A 23,470-nucleotide genomic window follows, 5' to 3' on the forward strand; every position below is an offset into this window, starting at 1 on the left:
TAAGCAATAGCAGCCTGTTTTCCAGACAGATATTACCCTGGATTGTTTGTCAAATAATGCATTCCCCACTTCCTGTTTTCATTTTTGTTTAAATGTAACTATATATATATATATATATATATATATATATATATATATATATATATATATATATATATATATATATATATATATATATATATATATATATATCTAGGGGCTGTCAATCAAGTTAAATATTTAATCGTGATTAATCGCAAATTTTTATCTAATGTCTGTTTTAAATGTACCTTAAATACTTTTCAAGTTTTTAATACTCTAATCAGCATTGTCATAGACAAATATATAAATATATGTTTATTGTTAGTGGAACCAGACTCAACATAGACCATGAAGACAAAATATTCTTGTAACTGTTTTAAAGTAATTATGGTGTTAGAAATTATGTAAATCATCAGGACACCAAAATTTTGATAGGTTTCCACACGGACGGTTTCAATTGCCGAATGTGTGCATTATGGGGGATTTTGGTGCTTGAGTTGAGACTTGGCGCATCAGTAAAACAAATGTTTAGTAATAAAAAATTTATTTTTTGCTGTTTATAATTTTTTTTTATATCTGAGTAAAGAAAGGACGTTGTGAATTAATGTATTGCGTTGAAGGTTTTAATTTCGCCTAATATTTATTTGAATGAATTTGTGTTAACGCGATATTAACACATTAATTTTGACAGCCCCATATATATATATATATATATACTTTTATTATAGAGAGTATGGCTGGAGAGTATGGCTGGGTAATGCACACTAAGAGTTGTAGTAAGGTACTGGTCATTGAAAAAAGACAAGCGTAGGGGGAAAATGGTGTTGCACACACTGGCTCCATATTAATTTTTCTTTTATTTAGGTGATGTTTTGGCCCTCAGACCTCCTTTAAGATCAATAATAACAGAATGAGGACTGGTACATTATGTACTATTGGCCACATCCTACCAGTAACAGATCACATGGTGACTACACAATAATATATCACACCATCAGGTGAGAAAGAAAAGGCACCTATAGCAGATCAAAACTCTTACAAACTGTGACAGGAACTACAGCCAATCAGAGCACTTTAAACAAAGTCACAAAAACCATTATGCCCTGTATCACATAGATATAAACATTTTGGATAGGTTTCAGCATATCCCCCCCCAAAAAAAATTCAAAAGACATTTATTTTAAGTAGATGTTGAGCAGATATACAGAAAGTTCAGTTACTTTACAGAAAAAAACTTTGGCATACTATATATTCAATCCATGAGTTCACAGGGCTTTTAGACAGTGTATCTTAATTGTATAATAGAAAACAGCTGTATTTAACCTACAATTTCATTTCAAAATGATTGCTGTGAAACAGTTCTGTTGGACAACACAAGCCCTCCCTTTGAATTCAAGTGTACAGGCAGCCTCCTCTTGGTACTGTGGGTTAAATATGTAGTACACTAAAAACAGAGCACAAATGTTGTTTGGATGCCCTCAAATAGAACCTGACCCTCAAAGCTGATCATCCAGTGTCCAGCATCCACACATTCTGTTTCACCTGAAACATAAAATAGTAACTTAAGAAAGCAGCTTGACTTTCTATATCTTGGAAGAACATGTATGCTTTGGGATACAGATAACTTTATAAAGCTCATCTGATATGAAATATACAGGATGTCATTTCAATGAATACATACTAAACATTATTTGACAGGGAGTTGGGGGTCGCTTGAAGGTCCTCTCAACATCAGCCACTGTAGGCAGATGATTATAGGGGAAAGAGAATAGAATTGTAGTAGGAATTTTAGCTTCCTAAAATGAATTTCAAGATGGGAACAATTCAGGGCAATAAAATGAAAAGGAGAAAACAGGCAAACCGACATGGGTAACCTATTTTAACACTTCAGCAATCAGCTTTACCGACCAAACAATAATACAAATATCAATGTGCTGCAAGTTTCTGGCCAGTCACAACACAGCAAGGGGACTGCACCCTAGGAAACTAATGTAAGCTAATGTTACTGATCTGTTCCAATTTGTTTAGTAGCTAATATGAGCTTAGCAGACAGATCAAATGTAATTCACCTTACCATGTAATTTGGTTGATGGATAATCCTCTTAAAAAAAGTCCCGAGTTGGCATCATGTCTGTTCCACTATGAGAAATGCCACATCTTGTATTGCACATTAATATTTCCATAATGCATTGTTTTTTACAGTACAGTACCATTTTAGGGGAAAACTGTATGTTTCTGTTGGAATTTAGCCGTTTTCTTACAGCATTTTGTCACAGCATATATATAATATTTTCATCTTATTTCACTCAGTTCTGTCTGGAAAATAAGCACATAAAGTTAGCAGTTAAGAGATGGATGCCAAAAGCACTAGTCAAGCACCATTGCACTTTGATCAGGATGACTGTGTGAGCAGAAACCTGTATTTTCAGCTCAACCTTAAGAACAAGATTTTCAAAAGTGAATTAAAAGTCCAAATGTTAAAATATCACATGGAAACAAACATCAAAATTCTTTTCAACCAAGCTTTTTAATCATTGCATAGTAATAACTATATCATATCAGTATTATTAGCTATATCATGAATACAAACTATATTACTGTTTCTAAAAGAGAAAAACGGCTGTTTAAAAAGACTGATCACTACACTAATTTTACCACACTCTCATCGATTGTGCTGTATAATATGTACATTTTGTTTGTATCATAGTTCACAAATGATTATAAATTTTGTAGTGAAGTGAAATAAATGGCTACGTTTAAGTAAAACGCTTGCACATGCCCTGTTTTTGTACGATCAGACGTGAAAGTTTGGTTGATGTGAGCCAAACATTATTGAGGAATTTTAATGATTATTTTGGATGGCGTTATTTTGGACTTGATGAATGTGCAGAGATTGTGTCTTTGACAAGTTTTATATGAAGTCTTGGTGGCGTCTGGCATGGCACGGTCACATGCTCGGCTACACACTGCCTTTGAACTCCGATCCAATCTCGAAAACAAAAGCAGTTTATTAATCTAAATGCCTGTTTTGGAGAACTGATTTTGATTTTTCTGGCAGGCATTAAGACAGCTTAAGACATTACTAACACACAAATACACATATGTCCACCTTTTTCTTTCTCCCTTACTCTTTCTGTGAAGCATGTGTGGACCCTTGGACTGCTATTGAGAATTGAGACCTGGCCATTTCAGGTAAGATTTATAGGATTTAGAGGCTCTTGAAATCCCAGGCACCTGCCTGAGGGGCAGCAAGAAGAAGTGAAAGAATGTAAGGATTAGGACTGAATGATTGACTTGCATTTGTTACTTTTTTCTTTCTCCTTAACTGCTGTGTGCCAGTTAAAGTGCAGCCATTACCAGCTAACACTCTGGACAGAAAGTTCCTCATCACAGTCGACGTTATATCAGAAGTATAACCAAATGTCCAGATTTTAGATTTTTTTATAAGACATTCAGTTACAGGACAATAATCAAAGCCAATGTTATTACTATTTTCCAATAATAGCACATTGACAATAGTTTTATTTTTATTCCTCTTATACCACAGCAATTTGTCTACAATTTCCCTTTTTTTTCTTTTCAACTGATTGATTTTTTAGCAGCATATTTTACCTGTTAAGTGCTACATTTAAAATTGTGGACGTTCCATGAGAACAGCCACTTCTTGTTATAACTATTATCCTAAGCGAAACACACAAATAAATAAATGAAACTAAAATAGGAAGGTTTTATGGTACTAACAACAAATCACTGGGCAGGAAATTAGCAAGACTTAAACAAATAGATAAAGTACATTAGTTTGGCATAGCTTTTCTCTTTATATGTTTGAGCCATGTGGGTGAACTTGCCGACAGCTTTTTTTTTATTTTATTTTTTACAGAAATAAGAAAACAGCATTGTTCCAGTGCTGTTCAGCTTTAAGCAGTTGATGAGTAGAGGACAAACATTGTGAAACCAGTTGTGTTTAATTTTTTATCAAATAATTATAATGATTTTATTATTGTATACAAAAAGAAATGCATTCAAATATACAAGTGACTTTTCCTGTTGCTAGCTTTTGCTCAAACAGTTCACTGAAACAAAACGTAAACAAGCAAAAATGACGCTGGGGGCATCAGGCCACTCCTGCTACTTTTCTTAACAATGATTTGTGGTTAAGACTATTCAAAACCTCAGACCATTATTATTATTATCATCATTATTATCATTATTATTTTGTGGCACTTATTCCATATAAATCCTTATATATGAGCTGTATTAGAACAACATAAACATGTAATTAAAGTGTCAGATCTGCTCTTATAGAAACAAGCATGCTCTGCCCAATCAGATTTGAGAATACAACAGTGCTGTGTTATGATATATATTTTTATATGAAAGTACCGTTAAAGTCAGTCTATACCTTAAGCTGGTGAGGAGTGGGTGTAAATACAGCACAAATTAGGTGTGAAATTTGAAAACTGCACCTAGTGAGAGACAAATGGAATGAAAAATTCACTTTTTTCCCCCTTACTGCAGAAAAGTCTGTGTTTAGAAAGCTGGGTGTTCTCTCCCTCTCCCTGCTCCACTCCTTTCTGAGTGACACATGGGCCCATCCGACTGCCTGTTTATTTTTAGAGCCCATAGCCTGGTGTCCATGGTTCAGCTGTCGTCAGGGAGCAGTGAGGTACGCCTCTGCGGCTTTGCGAAATAAACTTCCAACAATGACAGACTCACATCACCTACCACAGACTAACAGAGAGCAGAGAGACGGACCGCCGTCTGACCGCTGGACACACACGGGACTGGGCACTGACCCAAGGCAACTCTCAACTACTTATTTCTGAAAGAGGCGAGAGAAAACACAGCTGAATGTGTGAAGGACTTTTTGACGTTGTGTGGATATGGTCTAGACTATTTTCTGATTTAGAAAATCTTAGTCATGTTGGATATTTTTAAATCTGACTGAGTTTTTAGTCTCTACTCTTTGGATGAGACATACAATTTACATACTTTTTGTATCTACAAAAACTCTTATTAATCCACCAATTATATCTGCACTAAATTACACTACATACACTATATAGCAATACATTTATATATGGCATTATACATTTATATAGATATACATATTCGTTATGAATTGGCCTCTAGCTGATATACATCTTTATACAACTTTTTAATGAAAAAACACATGTCTTTTCAATAATTGGTTGATCCTGATCCAGTTCCAGTGCCAGAAACACTGGTTGGGATGCAGGAATACACCCTGGATGAGACTATGCTTCTTCACAAAACCACTATGCCGAGATTAATGCAAAACAGCTTTCAAAATTACTAGCACTTATAGATTCATCTTAATTCAAATATTTTAACAATGGACATTGAGCTTTAATGAAATAAACAGATTAAGAATAGAAATGTAATCAAGTTTGTATGTTATAGCAGCTCCGCTGGAGCTAACGTAGTAGGATCGCTGCATGGTGATTCAGTAGTGTTTGTGCATTATGCTGGTAGCCCGGGTTAAGATGCTGGACTGGTCTGAAGGCTGTAACATGCTGCCACCGCTGGGCTTGAGCAAGGTCCTTCACCCTCAATTACTTAATTCTATAAACGAGAGTAATGTAACTCGCTCTGGTTAAAGTGCATCTCCCAAATTAAATGCTATAAATGAGAACATATTAACATAGTTGATCTCGATCTCAGGTTAGTCTTTAAAATGTCACATATTTTCCAAGTATCTGTGTGGGTTTACTCTGGGTTTTCCAGTTTCCTCCCAGATATTTTACCATTTGGTGCTGCTCTAAATTGCCCTTGTGTGTGTTCCTCAGTGGACGTCCCTCACAAACAAACAGAATTCCCAATTCATCGTCATTCACTGGATCATATTTATGATGAATAAATGTAGTTGGACACATTTGGAAAACTCCTTTTAGATAGAGTGTGTGAAATATATCTATTATTGTTTAATCGCATCATTTCATACTCAGTGAAGGGCCTGGTGATATTACTGACACTTGTTTTAAGGATATTTTGGTTGGATTAATGTTACCATTAAAAAAATCATAATAATAATAAAAACATTTAGCATTTTGGATTCAGTGCCTGGTACAGTGCACACCTCACGCTTTCTCCTCTCAGGACTTGTTGCTGTACCACTTTAACTGCAGGACGCCTAAAACCCGGAAGTGCTCTCAGCCAATCAGATTACCGCACAGACCAGCAGCTCCAAAACATCCGTAATGCCACCGAGGCTCAAAACCCAGGCGTAATCACCGTTGTGAAAAGAGTTGTTTTCGTGCTTGACACATTGCTTTCAGACCAAACCAGGCTTACATCGTCTTTCGAGCCTGTTGAGAAGCGATGGCTGACGGTGGGAATGTGTTGGAAGGGGAAGTAGATGATGATGAGCCGCCCACCATGAACTACCCCCTGATCACAGTGTCTGACCTGCCCAGCACCACCACCGCAGGTATTTACACACTGCTGCACTCACCGCCACTTAATAATTCATACCGTTTGTATTATCCTGTTTATTCATTAAGATTCATTATTTGCTATTGTGTAAATCTCCCATTCTAATGTATTGATCACGTTTTGCGTTCATTTTCCAGTGAATTAGGCAGTTAAGCTCATCTGCCATAAAAATCTATTTCTAGGTGTGTAGTTATTCACCATATGTCATCTGATTTTATGCACAATTTGCCTGTTGCCATAACTAGTGACCACCACAGGACCACAGAAGGCCCACTGCAGAACCAGGATGTTATTTGCAGTTTCAGTACAGCAGTCACACTGACCTCACTGTGACTGTAGTGTTAATATGAGGGTGGGCTTTTTTTAACATGTTGACATGGTTTTTGCAGGTTCTCAGAGCTCCAAGATCCACAGTTCAACCCAAAACCAGGATACTGAGCGTGTAGGTTTTCTGTGCATGTTCCCCAAGTGTCTAAGTGCATTTCCTTTCCCCCACTTCATAAAAACATACTTGCAGACACTAAATTGCCCCTAGGAGTTAGTGTGTGTTTGTATTAAAATCACAGATCCCACCCAGTTTTCCCAGGTATGACTGTTACCTTGACTAATATAAAGAGGTGACTCAAGATGAACGAATAATGCACTTTATAAGCCTACGTGTTGTAGCCCTACAGAGATCTTTATATAGCACATATACATATTTCTTTTTGAGCACATCGTGTGGGGTTAATTGTGTTTCCAAGTGTGACATATTTGACCATTGTATGCTGGTTACTTTTTGTTCTTGCGATATTCTTAATGTTGAAATTCGCCTCGGTGAGGTAAAAAATAAAACATCTGTACATTTGTACCAGTTACTTACATAATATCCTTTTGTGTCACTGCTGTGCTGAAAATATATTCACTACCCAAATGATATTTTGTTCCTTCCTATAGGCATAACGGTAATGTTCGAGTTTGACTGTTATATCAAGTCAGTGGTGGATCCAAGTTGGATTTTTCTTTTTGATAGTCAGGGGACTGGGAATTGGCAGATTGTTTGTAGATAGATTGTATGCTTAAATGCATCTAAAGTGTGGTTTCCTGTATTATATATCGCTATTAGGGCGCAATCTGAAAGAATGGCTTCAAGAGCAGTTCTGTGACAAACCTCTGGAGCAGTGTGAGGACATGCGTCTTCATAACGCTGCCTACGTGGGAGACTTGGACACCATTAAGAGCCTGTTGCAGGAAGACAACTTTAAACAGTGAGGCACTTTTTAACCTTTCCCCTTTTTGTTCCTTTTTTTTCCTTTTTTTTTTTTTTACAGTTACACCAAAAGGTACATTTGGGAATGATGGCTTCTTAATATCATTCCTAATGTAATTGTTCTGCTTGTGCAGACGGATCAATGAGAAATCCGTGTGGTGCTGCGGTTGGCTGCCCTGTACACCTCTGCGCATAGCTGCTACTGCTGGTCATGGTGACTGTGTAGACTTCCTCATTAGCCATGGGGCGGAGGTGGACCTGGTGGACGTCAAGGGTCAGACAGCTCTGTATGTGGCTGTGGTTAACGGACACCTGGAATGTGTTCGTATCTTGCTGGCGGCAGGGGCAGACCCAAACGGCAGCAGGCACCACCGCAGCACACCTTTATATCACGCCGCCCGAGTGGGTAGGGTGGATATCTTACAAGAACTGATCAGGTGGGATGTGAAGACATGGTGTTATTGGCTTCATGCCAGGCCACATTAAGGCCCATTATTGTAGGTATTTTTTATACTGTGTTTTTGTTATTATAATAAGGGCATGTTGTGTAACTCTGCAGGTTCAATGCTGATGTGGATGTGGACCACCAGCTGGGACCAAGGCCTCTGTTCAGTGCCCGCACCCTGTCCACACTGGTGGTGTGCCCTCTATACATCAGTGCTGCCTACCATCATTTACACTGCTTCAGGCTGCTTCTGGAAGCTGGAGCCAATCCCAACTACAACTACACTGGACCTGTGAGCCGTGAAGCGCTGAACAGAGGCCTGGCCTCCTGCCTGCTGGATGCTGTGCTTAGACATGGCTGTGAGCCGACCTTCGTTAGACTGCTGCTAGAGCACGGCGCTAATCCACAACTCGTGCCATGGGAGGAACCTGACCCTGATGCTATGGGAAGAGTGCGCGTCAACCCTGAGGCCTTAAACTTCTATCAGGAGGCCAGGAGTAAGTTGTATTATTTTATTTAGATCAAATATAATAATGTTTTTGTAAAGTCAAGGTGTTAAGGGGGCAGGGAAAACTTTAATTTATTTTTTTATTTTTTTACAAATATACATTTGACACATTTTCCACAAGACAGATGTTTCTATGTAAATATTCTATAATAAACAACTTCATTTAATTTCCGTTTTCTTTTAGAACATCCAAACAGGTTGACTCATTTGTGTCGCATAGCCATTCGGAAGGTTATGGGCAAACACCGACTGCGGCACATCTCCAGCCTTCCTTTGCCTGATTCTATTAAGAATTTTCTGCTTCATAGAGACTTCTGCTCCCTTTCCTGAAAGAGTTGCGAATAAAGCTAATCTTAGAATCTTAAAGGCTGTATCATTGTACTTTGTACAAGGGACACTGGTAAGTTTTTGTAGGCTGGAGATAATGCTGATTGACAGATCTGCAGTTCTTTAAGCTCCAGAAGGCTTTTGTTCTGTGCTATGACTTTGTTGTAACTGCAGCAGCATTGAACTTCTGTTGGTGTGAGCACATTCCCTAAGAAAGCAAACACTACCAGTTTCATAGCACATTGTTCTGTATGTTGCATGTTAATAAAAAAAAAAATCTTTTTGTTTACACAAATATACTTATTCAATAAAAGTAATATATTTATCTGTATATACTGCATTAACCATGTTATATCTTGATATCTGTTCGTAAGAGCATTGGCCGTTTATATTTAAGAACAAATTTTATATTTCTTTTTTGTTTACTTATGGTCACTGTGGTGTAAATGTCCAAACGCGTAATTTATGATTCTTAATGAAATGTATTTATATGAAGCTTAAACATATTGTAAAACATTGCCTTTGCCTTAAATTAAAATGTATTGCCTGTAATAAAATATATTATTCCCACTGTCTGGGTTCCTGTTCTCATGTTTAATCAGCCTGTGCTTTTTGTTTTTCTTTGAATATAATTTCTCTAATCATTTACAATTCTACTGTGGTATGAGTGTCGTTAATATGATTCATTTTTATTTTTTTATGGGTTGTTTTGAAACTTAAATACTGTACTGTGCAGGAAATTCAGAGAGCCAAAACTTCCTGTAGGACATCCTTACCAGCCACAGACTATTCCTGATAACTCTAAGAGTCTCAGTAGATATTATGTTGATATCTCACCGACAGAAATAGCTCCTTTATATGATGTAGGATTCCTTGGAGGTTTCCAAGTATACAGCCTGCTCAATTTCCCAGCAGCTTTGCTTAAGATACCCGCTGGGTATCTGGGTAGAAATAATTGTGCTTTCAGTTTGTGAATGTAAAACCACATATTGTCAAAAACCACAAGCTGTAGATAAAGGCAAAGCCTGGGAAACGTCTGGATATGCCAACACATCGCCGATGGACCCCCCCGTCGCACGGAGAGCTGCAGATTGTGGAAATACTCCTGCCAGAGAAGGAAAAGGTAGGATTGTAAAATAAGCAACAGATGCACTCTTTTAAATATCAAGATATCATCATGTTCTCTCCTTCCTCTTTGATTCTTCTTTAGTTTGGCTATTCAGCATTTTAACAGAAGATGGATCAAAGCAGAGACGCCATCTCAGCCCTCTTACAGAAGACGAATCATTCCCTTTTTCCGACAGCTTCTCAGTTGTGGAACTGGAGCGCTGCCATAGAAAAACCCAAAACCCCAAGAGTGCTCTCATGGAGTGACGTTTCCCACTGCAATTCCTCTCTCTCTCTTTTTTTTTTTTAGACCTATCTGCCTGTGCCAAGTTTACCTTACACAGGGCAATTGTCTGATTATGATTCTCGGCCTACTGTATCAATTGTGCTACATCAGTTTTTAATATGAAACTGGGGAAAGTCCAGCTGTGCGCCTTCAGGTCTGTTTTTCATTACAGGTGTGACAAGCCAGCAAGTGTTTTCTAGTTGCAGTGTTTAGCCACAAAGTTTGTGGGTCAGTTTTAACAACGCTTATAAAGCTGTTGTCTGTATGGAATAGAGCTGCCCAAAAGATGGCACTCTTCTCATTCAAGCGCTCCTCTCTTCCAGAGACTCACATCTGTTTTAAGAGCTGATGGTGTGACTTCCAAATATTATCGCTCAGTTTCAGAAAAAGCGCTTTAGTTTGGTGGGTATGCAATTACAGTTAGGCCTTTCATGACATGAAAAGGGCATTTTTAGTAGGAAAAAGTATAAAGATATAAAGCGTTGAAAGAACTGACTTAGTGAACAGCATGGGAGTCTTAATACACTTTAATGGCTTTGATGCAAAGGAAGGCATTCAATAGTTCTTAAACCATTGGGTATTTACAAAATTATTACTTTAATCCATTCAACCACAAAAAAAAAAAAAAGTAAACCACTTCAAAGACGTTTATTTTTTCTTAGTGTGTGGGTGCTCATGATTATTCCTCTTCAAATCCCTACAGGAAAAACTCTAAAAAATGACTATTTATTCAAAACATCATCAATTCCATGGTTATATTTAGGCATTCATACACTGACAGAGATTTTCTCACAGCACAAAATATCTGAAACATATTGTAGGTCCTTTTTTTAATAGAATTATGACATTGACAAGCTAAGCTGTGCTGTAGCAAGATATCAAACACATGCTACTAATTAGTAATTCGTGAACACACTATTTAATCCATGCCCTCATTTACAGTTGTGGAAGATTTTTGTAAAACATTTTACATTCATTCCACAACAAGCATTCATTATATAATGAATTTTTTACATTTTTAATAAGAGATTACTTTTAAACTGTGTATCTTATAAGCAAACACTTGAATTTTATATATTCATATACCAGCTGCATTTTATTTATGCTATCTTATGCTAGTGCACTGCTAGTAAATACAATTTACCAGTGAGTAAATAGCTAATAAAGATTTATTCAGCTTTCATTGCTAGATTTGCTGGCATTTCTGGTAAATGTAAGTGTATGTTTTTCAATGCTTTTCCATGACTGAAAATGGTCTGTTTATTCCAAGATTCTTAGCATTTACTTTGTTGCAATGGAGAACACCTGCAGGTTAAGACACTGTATTATCAGCTGACAAGATAAAGAGGATCCATGTAATGACAAATTTGCTATGATGATGATGATGATTCTATAACAAAGAAACAACATAATTTCCAACCCAGTATGCAAGAAAAAACTGTAGAAGAAAAGATAGGAGTAGGTTATAAAAACAACAAAAAAATAAATTTCTGTGTCTGTCTGAAGTGTAAGGCTTTGTTTTGTATAAACATTATATCTATCTGTATTATCTATACAAAGATTATTGCACACGGATATAGTAAATAAATATCAGTATGGTAGAATAGATTAAGTATCCTTATCTGAATCTATTCACTCACTCACTCACTCACTCACTCACTCACTCACTCACTCACACAAATCCACAACCAAAGTTTAAAACCTGGTTTATAATAAAAGAGTTCTGGTTATTAAAATCATGATACATAAAAGTTTTTATCTAATAGTATTTGTGGAATTCCTTGATTGTATCCAATTGATATTACATTTACAAATAAGTCAGAGACAAAGGTTGTGAAAGGGATGTTTTAGACTGGGATCATGTGGATTATTTATTAATAAATAAATAAATCTACACTTACAGCATAAAAAAAACTAAATATTTTCCCATTTGCCAGCCAATTATAAGTACAACTATTAAATATTACACTTATAAATAAACTGCTTTCAAATCTCATTCATCAAACTATGTATGTATAACTAAGTTATTTTATATAACATTCCATGACTAAAACATTTTCCAGAAGTCACGCTTATGGGATTTTGGGGAAAAAAATACCCCTAACAACATTTTGATCCCACAGTCACAACATTCACTTAACACTTACCTGAACCTGTTCATGCCTATGATATATTGGTATATTCCACAAGTTATGTGTTTAATGGGACATTCAAACTTGCTGAAGATAACAGAATTTTCTTTATTAATATTCTGATTTTGTCAACTGTCACTTTGAAAGATTAGATTACATTCAACTTCATTGTCATTACACATGTACAAGTACAAGGCAACGAAATGCAGTTTGGGTCTAACCAGAGTGCAATAGCAGCAAGTGCAGGATATACAGTGTTTACAGTCAATTACAAACCTGTTTACAGTGAAAGTTAATTACAAACTTGTTACCATTAATGATTCTGAAGAATCTGATTGATTCCCTTGTGGAATTTCAGGTAACCAGAACTTGTGCATTTGTATATTCTTTGCTTAAATCACAACCCTGTTAATTTCAACCATTTACCACATTTAAAAGCAAAACAACATTTACTAAAATAAATTAATTAATTGTGGATATATACAGCTTTCTTATTTTACAAACATTTTTGTCTTGTTTATTTTTTAAGAGTTACAAAGACTAAATGGGACCCATCATCTATTTAATTTCCATACAATCCATGCTATTACCAGAACAATCAGAAAAAACTATATATATATATATATATATATATATATATATATATATATATATATATATATATATATATATATATATATATATACATATATATATATACATATATATATATATATATATATATACATATATATATATATATATATATATATATATATATATATATATATATATATATATATATATATATATATATATACATATATATATATATATATATATATATATATATACATATATATATATATATATATATATATATATATATATATATATATATATATATATATATATATATATATATATATATATATATATATAATTATGATTTATATATAAAAATAGGAAGTAAATTACTGGTTATATATTTGGTACTGCTTGTACTAGATGTTTTCTTTAGCTGGCCTGAAATACATACATCTGCACTGATAAAATTTTTTATGTCACTGTGTCGTAGGCTCTTAGTGAATTTAATAAAAAATCAAACTATGCTGACTAAAGGTTTACTGGTTTAAATAAAAGACAGCTGAACCTTCATATGTGTAACCAGAATGAGGTGTAGGAACCAGAACATGGCTAGATCTGTAGCTGTAGCTTGTAACGGTTCTTCTGCAGCGTTACAGAACCTGTTTAATTTCAGGAACTGCGATTGCTATAAATGGACAGTCTTGCCAAATAAATGTGTTTGCTAGTGATTAAAGGTTTGTAGGTGGAACTGCAGCACTGAATGTAGGTTAAATAGGAAATGCAACAGACAACATCAAGTATTTATAGGACCGTATAAAATGCGTGTGCGCCCATATGGGATATTAAACCACGTATTTCTTTTATAGAAATTTGAGCAACAGCTGCATGTTGTTTGGAACTTATTCTAATCCGCCTCTCCAAGTAATTCACACTTGCACTAGAATTTCACTGCTTTAATTACAACACATTTTTCAGAGTGATTTCATTATTTATTAATTTTTTTGTTACTTCCTTTGTTGCTTTAAACTTTGCTTTGGATTTGCATACTGGTCCAACCATTTTCCCTGCCTTACAGATGGTATGCGATTTAGATCACAGTATTTAAGCTGTGACTCCGGTTAGAAGAATGCCATCAAGAAGTTGAACCCTTTTAATATGGAGTCCAAATAAAACAGTTTTTTTTTTTTTTTCAGGATGTTTCTGTTTCAGATCAGAAGAACAGGAAAGGTTACGTGTGCAAAGTGGTTCCAAAATGGTCATTTTCTTTAAAAAATTTGTGTCATGAACATGCAGAATCAATTAAACAATGCATGTAAAGTTTTTCCTGCGTCAGGCGATGATGGCGTATGTGCTGGTGGTATGCCTTCAAGATTAGGATAAGGCAACACTGAAATCATTAACAAAGCTTAAAACAGGAAATATAGAATGGAGGAAATTTACCCATAAACTTGTTACTTGGTTTAATTAGAAAACCAAAATTGCGAAATGGTCCTTAATGTGCCTTACTTTCCAGAGGAACCGGTAGTGCAAATACAGGAAGGCAGGATCATAAAATACAGTCTCAGAATCTTTTTTTTTTTTTGTCACTGTAATTTAAAAGCAGTCTGTAAGAGTTTTAAGCAGTTCACCAAACAATAATATCAGCAAAGTAGAGTAACTGAATACTTTTAGGATATAACAATGTTACAAGAAGATCTATTAGTTTTGCAGCTGCTGTAGAAACTGTATTTACACTGGTTAAATTATTTGTGGTCCAAAAATGTAGTAAATTAATGTTTTATTTTACCAGACTCATATCTTATAAAACGGATACTGTGCATACTACCATAAAAGGTTGGAAATGTGTCTTTTTTCACTTCCTTTTGAAATACCACAGTCTCAGAATCTTTCCAGCTCTGTAAGTACAGAGGATCTGTAATGGATAGTATTCATTAAGGCAAATTACCCATGGTTAATTGCTTCAGTGAAGCCCTGGCTCTGGGGAGCTGTTCCACAGCTGAGAGGAGCACTGTGCACTATGCCTTTTGGCCCGTGAATGCAACAAACAGCCAACGCGTCTGAGGGAATATGGACAGGAATTGTCACCCGCCTGACAAACCACCATTCAACAACATCAGCAGTCTACATAAAAGTGAAAGAAATTCATTCCACGACCAGTGTGGGAATGCAGTAAAATGTATTTTCCTGCAGAGCACTTTTCCACACTTAAGCCTGCAGGCATGGAAATGAGCAAAAGGAAGGGTTTGCATCTCAGGAGACATGGCCAACTCAAATGGCCTGTGAATCCTATTTGCAAAATGATTCATCATGATGCGAGATGAAGTCACCACAATGCATCATTCTCACCGGCATGACACCAATAGTAAACCATGCAGGGTTCACCTCATTGTAGCACTTTTATTTGGGTGGGGGTTTTTTAGTATGAATTGTATTTCCATTACATAACACAATAAATGAACCCAAACCTAAAAAATTATTTCAGAGAAGAGAAAGAATTGGGGTGTCCTGTTTGAAGAACAGCCCACTTCTCTCTCCTCCTCCCCTAAGTATGACCTCTGTGGCAAAGGGTGGGAACAGCTCCAAGTCCACAAACCCAATGCCACATCAAATCAACCATTTCCTCTCATGATAAAAAAGCACAGACAAGCTTTATAGATCTCCTGTAAAAGTTGGAAAGAGAGGTTTACAGGTCCCATGTTCTGTCCCCTGTTTTGCCCCTGAAAAGTGTCTTGCTTTGCACCTTCTGTGTTAAGGGGTGTTAACTTCAGTCCCATGTTTAATGGAATAAGCTAAATCATTTCCTCTATGGGAGAAAACTGTTGCATGCAACTTGCTCTGATTTATTCAACAAATTTTACGAAAGGAAGTGAAATTTAGGTAGACAGAATAAAAAAAAAAAAAAAAAACCTCCAGAGTCCAGGGGGCAGAGAGCCTTGCGTGGATGGACAGCTGTGACAGAGGGATCTAAATTTGAGAAGTCAGCACATGAAAAGAGAAGGCGCATACAGCTGGGCCCATGTGGCAGAACTTGATACTCCCTGAGTGGAGCAGAGCTGAGAGGAGGCCTAAATCAGGCACGCTCATTTAGAGCACCCCTACTCAGCCACGCTTGTTTAGTGAGCCCTGATTTCTAAAGACTTCTGACCGCTCTCCCCCTCTTTCAGCTTCCTGTCAAAATCATGAATTTCCTGTCTGGTTCGCTTTTTTCCCTGTCTTCAGACATTAACACCGACAGGCAGGTGTGCATTTGATACTCCCTTTACTGCTCTTGGAATACTAACATTATTGCACAGATCACACAGTGAAGTTTATCACTATTGAATATTATCAGGAAAACACCTAGGTTTCTATTCTATTCTATTTTGCAAGTGCTGGTAGGAAAAGTCACAGAAATAGCAAATGTAGTGGCAGCTCTGTGTATTCGATGTGTAGATATCCTGCATTTATTGAATTAGGAGTGTCTATATTGAGCATCGACTGTAGTAGTGTGTCGTTCTCAGAAGACCCACAAGAGTTTTGAGCGTTCCTTTGGATTGCTTCAGTGTTGCGTGACAGCAAAGCGAGGATCCTGTCCTTAGTGAATTCCATGCTGAAGTATATTGCTCTTGTGGTTTCCAACCGTTTCTGAAGTCTTTGAGGAGGCTGTTGATTTATAATCTCAGATGACAATTCTTCACAGTGACACTCCGCTGAGATAAAGTCGGCATTCCAGGCCTTTTCTGTATCAAGGCAAGCTCTTAACATGGATAAGAAAGAGCTCATTTATTAGATTTACTTAATAAATGTATAAACTTTCAAAACAGTGCAAGAGTGAATAACAAACAAAGCTTACAACTGGTTTTTGAATTCAAAGTGTAGGTCTAATCTGCTTGGTATATTCATCTTAACCAAACTTTTTTTCTTTTTTAAATCATTCTGATTAAATCCTGAAGGGATCTGAATGTAAGAAATACTTTAAAATTCTTGTACTACACCAGATTTTAATATTATGATGGTGGTTCAAAAATATTATTTAACACTTATCTGCAGTATGTAAATAAAGGCTTCCGCAATTCAGGCAATTTGTAAAGCCTGAATATCTGAATTGTCAATACACTGTTTACCTTGTGCTTTACTGCACATTTGGGAACAAGTAATTTTTAATAGCCTTCCTCCTTCAAACCACCCTTGATTTATTCCTCCCTTCAGTCCACAGGACATCCACCCATTAACACAAACACTCCCTGTAATTTACTCATCATCAAGGCAGGATTCTCAATTTTACTGAGGTCATCTTGCTTCTCATTTTCTCGCCCGCACACCAGCAACATGGTGCTCCAGGACCACATCACTGAACTGGAGTTTACAGGATAAACAATCGAAAAAATAGTGAGAACAAAGTATCAAGTTTTTAAAGACTTTTAGAAAGAAATACATTACAAAACCACAAAATAATGTCATATTTGGTAGGCCAGACCACATTTGGACTGTGTGTTCTTTAAAGAATTCTTCTGATTCCATGGAGGACATTACAGCAGAGTCCGTTCCTATCAGAAAGAGTTTAATCTAGAACCTTTTAATGGATATAGGTAACTGTAATTATCAAGTAAACCCTCAGAAGTCCCTCATAGATTAATGTTTTAGGAAGAATAACATCTAGTTAAGGACACTTCTTTCTGGAAATCTTTCAGATAGAAAAAAAAAGTCTTTTGTAGGAAGAAAAAGTTTCACGCAGCCAAGACAGATTCAAACTGTATGCTGAACACTTTCCAGAAAAATTCCTAACACTTTTCTTATATATTCTATAAACTACAATATAGAGAGGGTTCCTCTATTCCAATAGACTCCTGAAAAAGAGAAGGAAATTTCAAGATTTTCAAGAATTCCTAAATCCACTTATGATCATATGATCATAGTTTCCTTGATCTGGATTTGAGTAAGATTTGAGTAAGATAAGTGATAATATTAGAAAATAATAAAGGTTTGTTGATAGACAGGATGTTTCTTTGGGTGCTGTTTTCATTATCTTGTTTTTGCTGTGTTACTTCGAGATGCAGTGTCTGCATGATAAATTACAGTGTGTAGTGTTAGGGAGGGGACAGAGATTGTACTAGGGAAACAGCTGGATCTGTGGAGGCAGCGTTCCACAGATCTAAGCTAAGTTCTGCATTGTGGCTGACTTTTCACTCATCGATAAATCAGGCGATTATCAGAAGTTCCTGTGCAATATTCATGGAATCCAAATTATTCATTATGTTATATGAAATGCATGCATGTTTTTTATGATCCTCTAAAGAGTACTTTCAGTACTAATAACGTGGACCACACGTAAGTATGTGCATTGGGGTAAAAAAGCTTGTAGATTAAAAAAGGAAAAAAATAGATCCTTAAATATATTTTGCTTGATAATGTCAAAGGTCAGTGTTACCGTTTAAGGTCACTGTATTTAATATAGAGCACGCTAGGGGTCTGCTAATAAGGTTACGAAAGGTTTTATCAAGCACCCTAAGGTGTCATTAAGGTTATCTCTGGTTTCCTTAGGGGTCATTGATGTGCTGTATATCACAGACTATTTTTTCACATACTGAATAACTGCATAAATCTTTGAAAACCCACATCTGGATAAATTCAAGAATAATAATAATAAAAAAAAAAACTAATGGTTTGAATCAATGAATAATGGTGCATATTTGCCTTTTGTTTTTATCATTTATTCTGTACTTGACATTCTTGGAAATCCCATAACTAAAAGAGAGAGATGGTAAAAGTACAAAGTACCCACGTGAAAGTGTAATTATATGGCTAAATAAACAGTCTGTCAAAAAAACTAAACTGTAAAGCTTCAAATTATTCAATCAAATAAAAGAAATGTGTACACTCTTACATTTAGTTAAAGTTTAAAAGCAGAGGTTATAAGATGTCTATTTTAACCCTGATTTTACTTTTGAAATGAACTTTAGCTACTGCTATATTTCTAAACTCATAAATGTTAGCTAGCACATTTAGAACTCTGATCATACAACTGAGCTAATACAATGCTCGATAAATACAATACTGAATGCTAAGTGAATACAATGTGTACACAGCGATAGATAGATGACAGTAATGGCTTTTAGGTCTTATTCTTCTTCATATCTGTTTAGATTTATTTATTCAAATCAATGTCTTGAAGTTGTCTGATGATAAAAGTCATCTGGTGACTTTGAAATATATATGGTTATAGAGAAATGTAGTGCTGCTTAAAAGTGTACTGAGAAGAATACAAAAATGTCTTTATTCAGGGTGTTGGAAAAGACTTATTTATCATGTCACTTTGCTTGTTTTTATGTAACGATCTGTGAATTGCACAAATAAACTTGCATGCCTTGCCTAGATATTTTCTGTTTCAGTTCAAATAAGAACGCAACACTTGGAGAAAAATGGAGGTGGGAAATACTTAGTACTGTGTTACTTCCCACCTCTGAATATTGTAGACCCCCTCACTGACTGTGACACTGCCAGCACCGCCCGAGGGATCGTGTGCAATCATCCCCTCGATCATAAACACTGTTATGTTTTAGTTTGGTTCAGACCCACCATGATAAACAGGAGGCAGAAACATACGGCGTGTGTGTGTGTGTGTTTATACTGTTATGTGTATGTGTATGTGTAGTAGAGCCAGCCTAGGCTGGTAATTGCTTTTGTGTATTTTCTTCTGTCGGAGCACGAGGAAGGGAACGAAGTGAGCTCGACCCAATTACGCTTCTCTTACACGCTGCATAAACATTTCAATTCGTAGTGCCTTCGTATTTATCGCAACACACTTCCTACAGTAATGGCGGTCATTTTTCTCAGATAAAAAGAGACTTGGTGGGGAAGAGGATACAGAGGAGGGTAGAGAATGCTTTGCATGCAACCGAGTGTTACACACTGTTATTCTTCGCTCAGCATTTGATGGGTGGGAGGTTTGCCAAGGAGGTTGTGTGTGTTTATAGTTTCAAATGCGTACCACATGTGGGATCAGGTCTGCTCTTTTGCCTGCTTCCTCTCATTCTTTCTTCTGTTTCTCTCTCCATCACCTCCTCCACCTGGAACAGTGTGTCCTGGTGTACTGGGCCTTTCTTGTCTCCCTTCGCATTGTCATGCACCTGCTCGGGTGTTATCAAGCAATTCATATGAAGTAATCATGAAAAATTGTGCAGTATACTGATTAAATGCATGCACATAGATTAGGATGCATATGGCTTTTTTTTGTTTATGGTGAAATAAATCTACAATATATACAATTACATCAAATTAAATGATCAAAATTAAATGGTTAATAACGCTTTAACACAAATTCATTTTAAGGATAGTCATTTTAATGCAGCGGGTACTTCGGTTTTACCATTTTTATAAAAAATATAAATAAATTAATAAAAAAAAGAGAATTTTAATCTTTTAATATTCATTCATTCATTCATTCATTTTCTCCCGCTTATCCGTAATTCGGGTCGCGGGGGCAGCAGTCTAAGCAAGCCCCTGCCTTCGACTGCTGCCCAATCCTCACAGCACTGTCCCTTACGGTCCCTCCTGGAGGTGGTGAGCCCACGGAAAGGCGGCCCCACGTCACGGACCTTGATATTTCCCTCGTAAGGGACCCCCGGAGCATAGAGGGTTAAGGGCCTTGCTCAAGGGCCCAAGAGTGGCAGCTTGGCGATACCGGGGCTTGAACCCCAGACCTTCCGATCGGCAACCCAGCGCCTTAACCGCTGGAGCCACCACTCCCCCCCTGTGTCTTTTAATACAACACATTTATTCAGGACATTCCTTCTTTACTCAAAAATAAATAAATAAATAAATCAACTCCGCTGAATTTTATTTTTTTATCACTAAACATTGTTTTACTGATGCAGCAAGTCTCAAATCAAGCACCAGAATCCGCCACCATGCACACATCCGGCAATTAAAATCGTCCGTGAGGAAACAAAAGTTCTGTTTGGTGTCCTGATGATTAATAACACCATAATTACTTTAAAACTAGAGCTGTCAATCGAATAAAATATCATGATTATTCACATGATTGTCATGAGTTTAGATATGCTGTAGATCAACCACAAAGGGCCTTCCAATCATATTTCAAAAAAAGCATGTTCCATTGCGATTTCTTCAAAAATGAAACTACATACCTTTTATCCATTTGAAGTTAAATTAAATGTTGTGAAGCATCTGTAAGACAATTATTTATTAGAACAGCTAGGAGCAGACAACCAGCTCAGTGTGACAAAAACTGCAACTAGTTGTGTTACACAGAAACCACAAATTCTTCCCTCTTTCACCTTTTCCATGAAGAAAAACTTAAGTTGCAGGTTTACCTCTAACTGTGCTGGCACTGGAGACTCTTTCCAAAATGCCAAATTACTGATTTCTAAAAAAAAAAAAAAAAAAAAACACTTTAAAACATCAGTATTTAAAAAATATATATTTATGTGTAAGCATAGACCATATATGTTGCTTTGTAATTAGTTATTATAGAAACAATATATCATATATACAATTTACCATAATAAGATGATATTAATCTTGCAGCAGAATGTGACAGAGCCATGTGATTATGGAAAATACATATTTTTCCACAGTCATTTGACTGATTTTAACATCTTAAAAACATGCATCAAAATGCCTCATACAGCTTCACTGTCATGTGGTTTTACTGTACAGTGCAGTGACCTGCTTGTACCCCAGAGTTTGCTCTATTACATAATTAGCTTCCTCAACCCTTGATTTATGCATGTTTCTTGCATGATTTCATTGCTTCACCCACAGAGCGAGGGTCCTATATTAAAATTCAAGTTTAAATCATGCTCGTTTACTGCAACCAACAAACACCGTGTAGCCTTTTTTAGAGTCTGACAGCATCGTAAAATACAGTAATGAAAACCTGAGAGCTCAGCATGCTCTGATAAATACAAACACAAGGCCAAAAGCTCAGAATGTACTGACTTCCTGCTCTGCTGCCACTCACTCGCTTTCTCAATCACTTGAAGAGCTCAGATAGTTCAGAGAAAGAACAAGAAACAAAGGGTGAAAATGAGGTCCAGTCCTATTCTTCATAGGGAAGTAAATATGTTTTTGGCATTGTGGTGTCCAGCAGCCAGCTGCCTGGATAAAGAGCCAAGCCTGGGACAAAGGACAGATGTTACGGCGAATGTGCTTCCTTGACGAGGTTTATTTATCCGACCTATTTATACACACTTTGTTTATTTACTTCATTAGTCTTCGTAGTGCCTGTCAGCAGGTCACTTCCATTGAGAAATTAAGAGTGTTTACAGTTTTTCCCCCTCGACCAAACACTTGCACGCACATTCCCAATCCCAGCGCTTTAGAAATGGCAGAGCACTTCCTACTGAAACCAAAAAGGCAGACGTATCACAAAGTTTATATGCAGACAAACGGTACATTACAAATCAGACTCTTCATCTTCAGTGTTAGCATCAGCAAGTTATTTAGAAACACAAGGGATCGCACATTAATTTATGTATTTAGAATCAGAAATGTCACTTTTATTTTATTAAAATTTTTTTGCTGAAAACTGCAGACTTTGCAGTCCATAGTTTATATTAACTGTCATCTCTAATCTATTAGCCAGCTTCTGATCAAGGCACAGAACCACCTTAATCTGGTCCCTGCAGCCACGTGTTTTCATCTATCATCCTGTTGAATATTTAAATTCCTCATTTGTTTACAAAAGCTGCTGTTCTTCCAGAAATCGGACAATGTGTCCTAATTGTTTCCTTCCTACGATGAAATCGCCAACGCAAGACTGAACATTTTGAAAGCGATTCAGCAGACACATTGAAAGATATAATGTATTGTGCTTATCTATAAATACTGATGAAATGCAAGTGTCCAAATACATCTTTATGCCAACTGTATTTTTTACCAATATGAAGTTACTATGGAATGTACAAGAACAAAGCCAGGCATACTTACTAGACTTCCTGGCTATAATAGAAATCCTGGACTAAACAATAGGTTGTTTTGGAATTTCTGTCTTATTTAATCGAGAACTAATTTTAGCTTGAATTATCCAGCCATGAAAATCTAAATAAAATATGACAGATGAAAGGACTTTATTGATGTATACCAAGGACAGAAATCTGAGCGCAGAGATTTTTAGCAGTTTATCAACGTTAAGCAGTTATTGGTTGCTCTGTGGCCCACCATGTCACCTCCCGAGGCGCAGAGGGAATGCCGTGTGCACCATTTCCCTAGCTCCTAATTCAAAGCATCTTTCATTGAGCGAGACTCTGAAAAGGATGTGGCTAAAACAAATAAAAGAATCATAAAGAAGGGATCAAAGCAGGACTGCAAATCCATTCCTTCTGGGCAAAGAGGCTTTCAAATAAAAGGAAAAAAAAGGGAAAATCCCACA

General features: G+C 36.4%; 1 protein-coding gene across 1 annotated transcript; it reads left to right on the forward strand.

The window, feature by feature from the left end:
- Window positions 1-6,184: 6,184 nt before the first annotated feature.
- asb1 (ankyrin repeat and SOCS box containing 1) lies at window positions 6,185-9,576 on the forward strand. Its single transcript, XM_083537577.1, has 5 exons — window positions 6,185-6,472; window positions 7,583-7,724; window positions 7,861-8,163; window positions 8,286-8,668; window positions 8,864-9,576. The coding sequence occupies exons 1-5, from the start codon at window positions 6,364-6,366 to the stop codon at window positions 9,007-9,009; spliced, it is 1,083 nt and encodes a 360-aa protein (XP_083393703.1). The 5' UTR covers window positions 6,185-6,363; the 3' UTR covers window positions 9,010-9,576.
- The last annotated feature ends 13,894 nt before the right edge of the window (window positions 9,577-23,470 follow it).

Source organism: Silurus aristotelis (genome assembly GCF_946808225.1).
Source record: "Silurus aristotelis genome assembly, chromosome: 3".
Lineage (NCBI taxonomy): Eukaryota > Metazoa > Chordata > Actinopteri > Siluriformes > Siluridae > Silurus > Silurus aristotelis.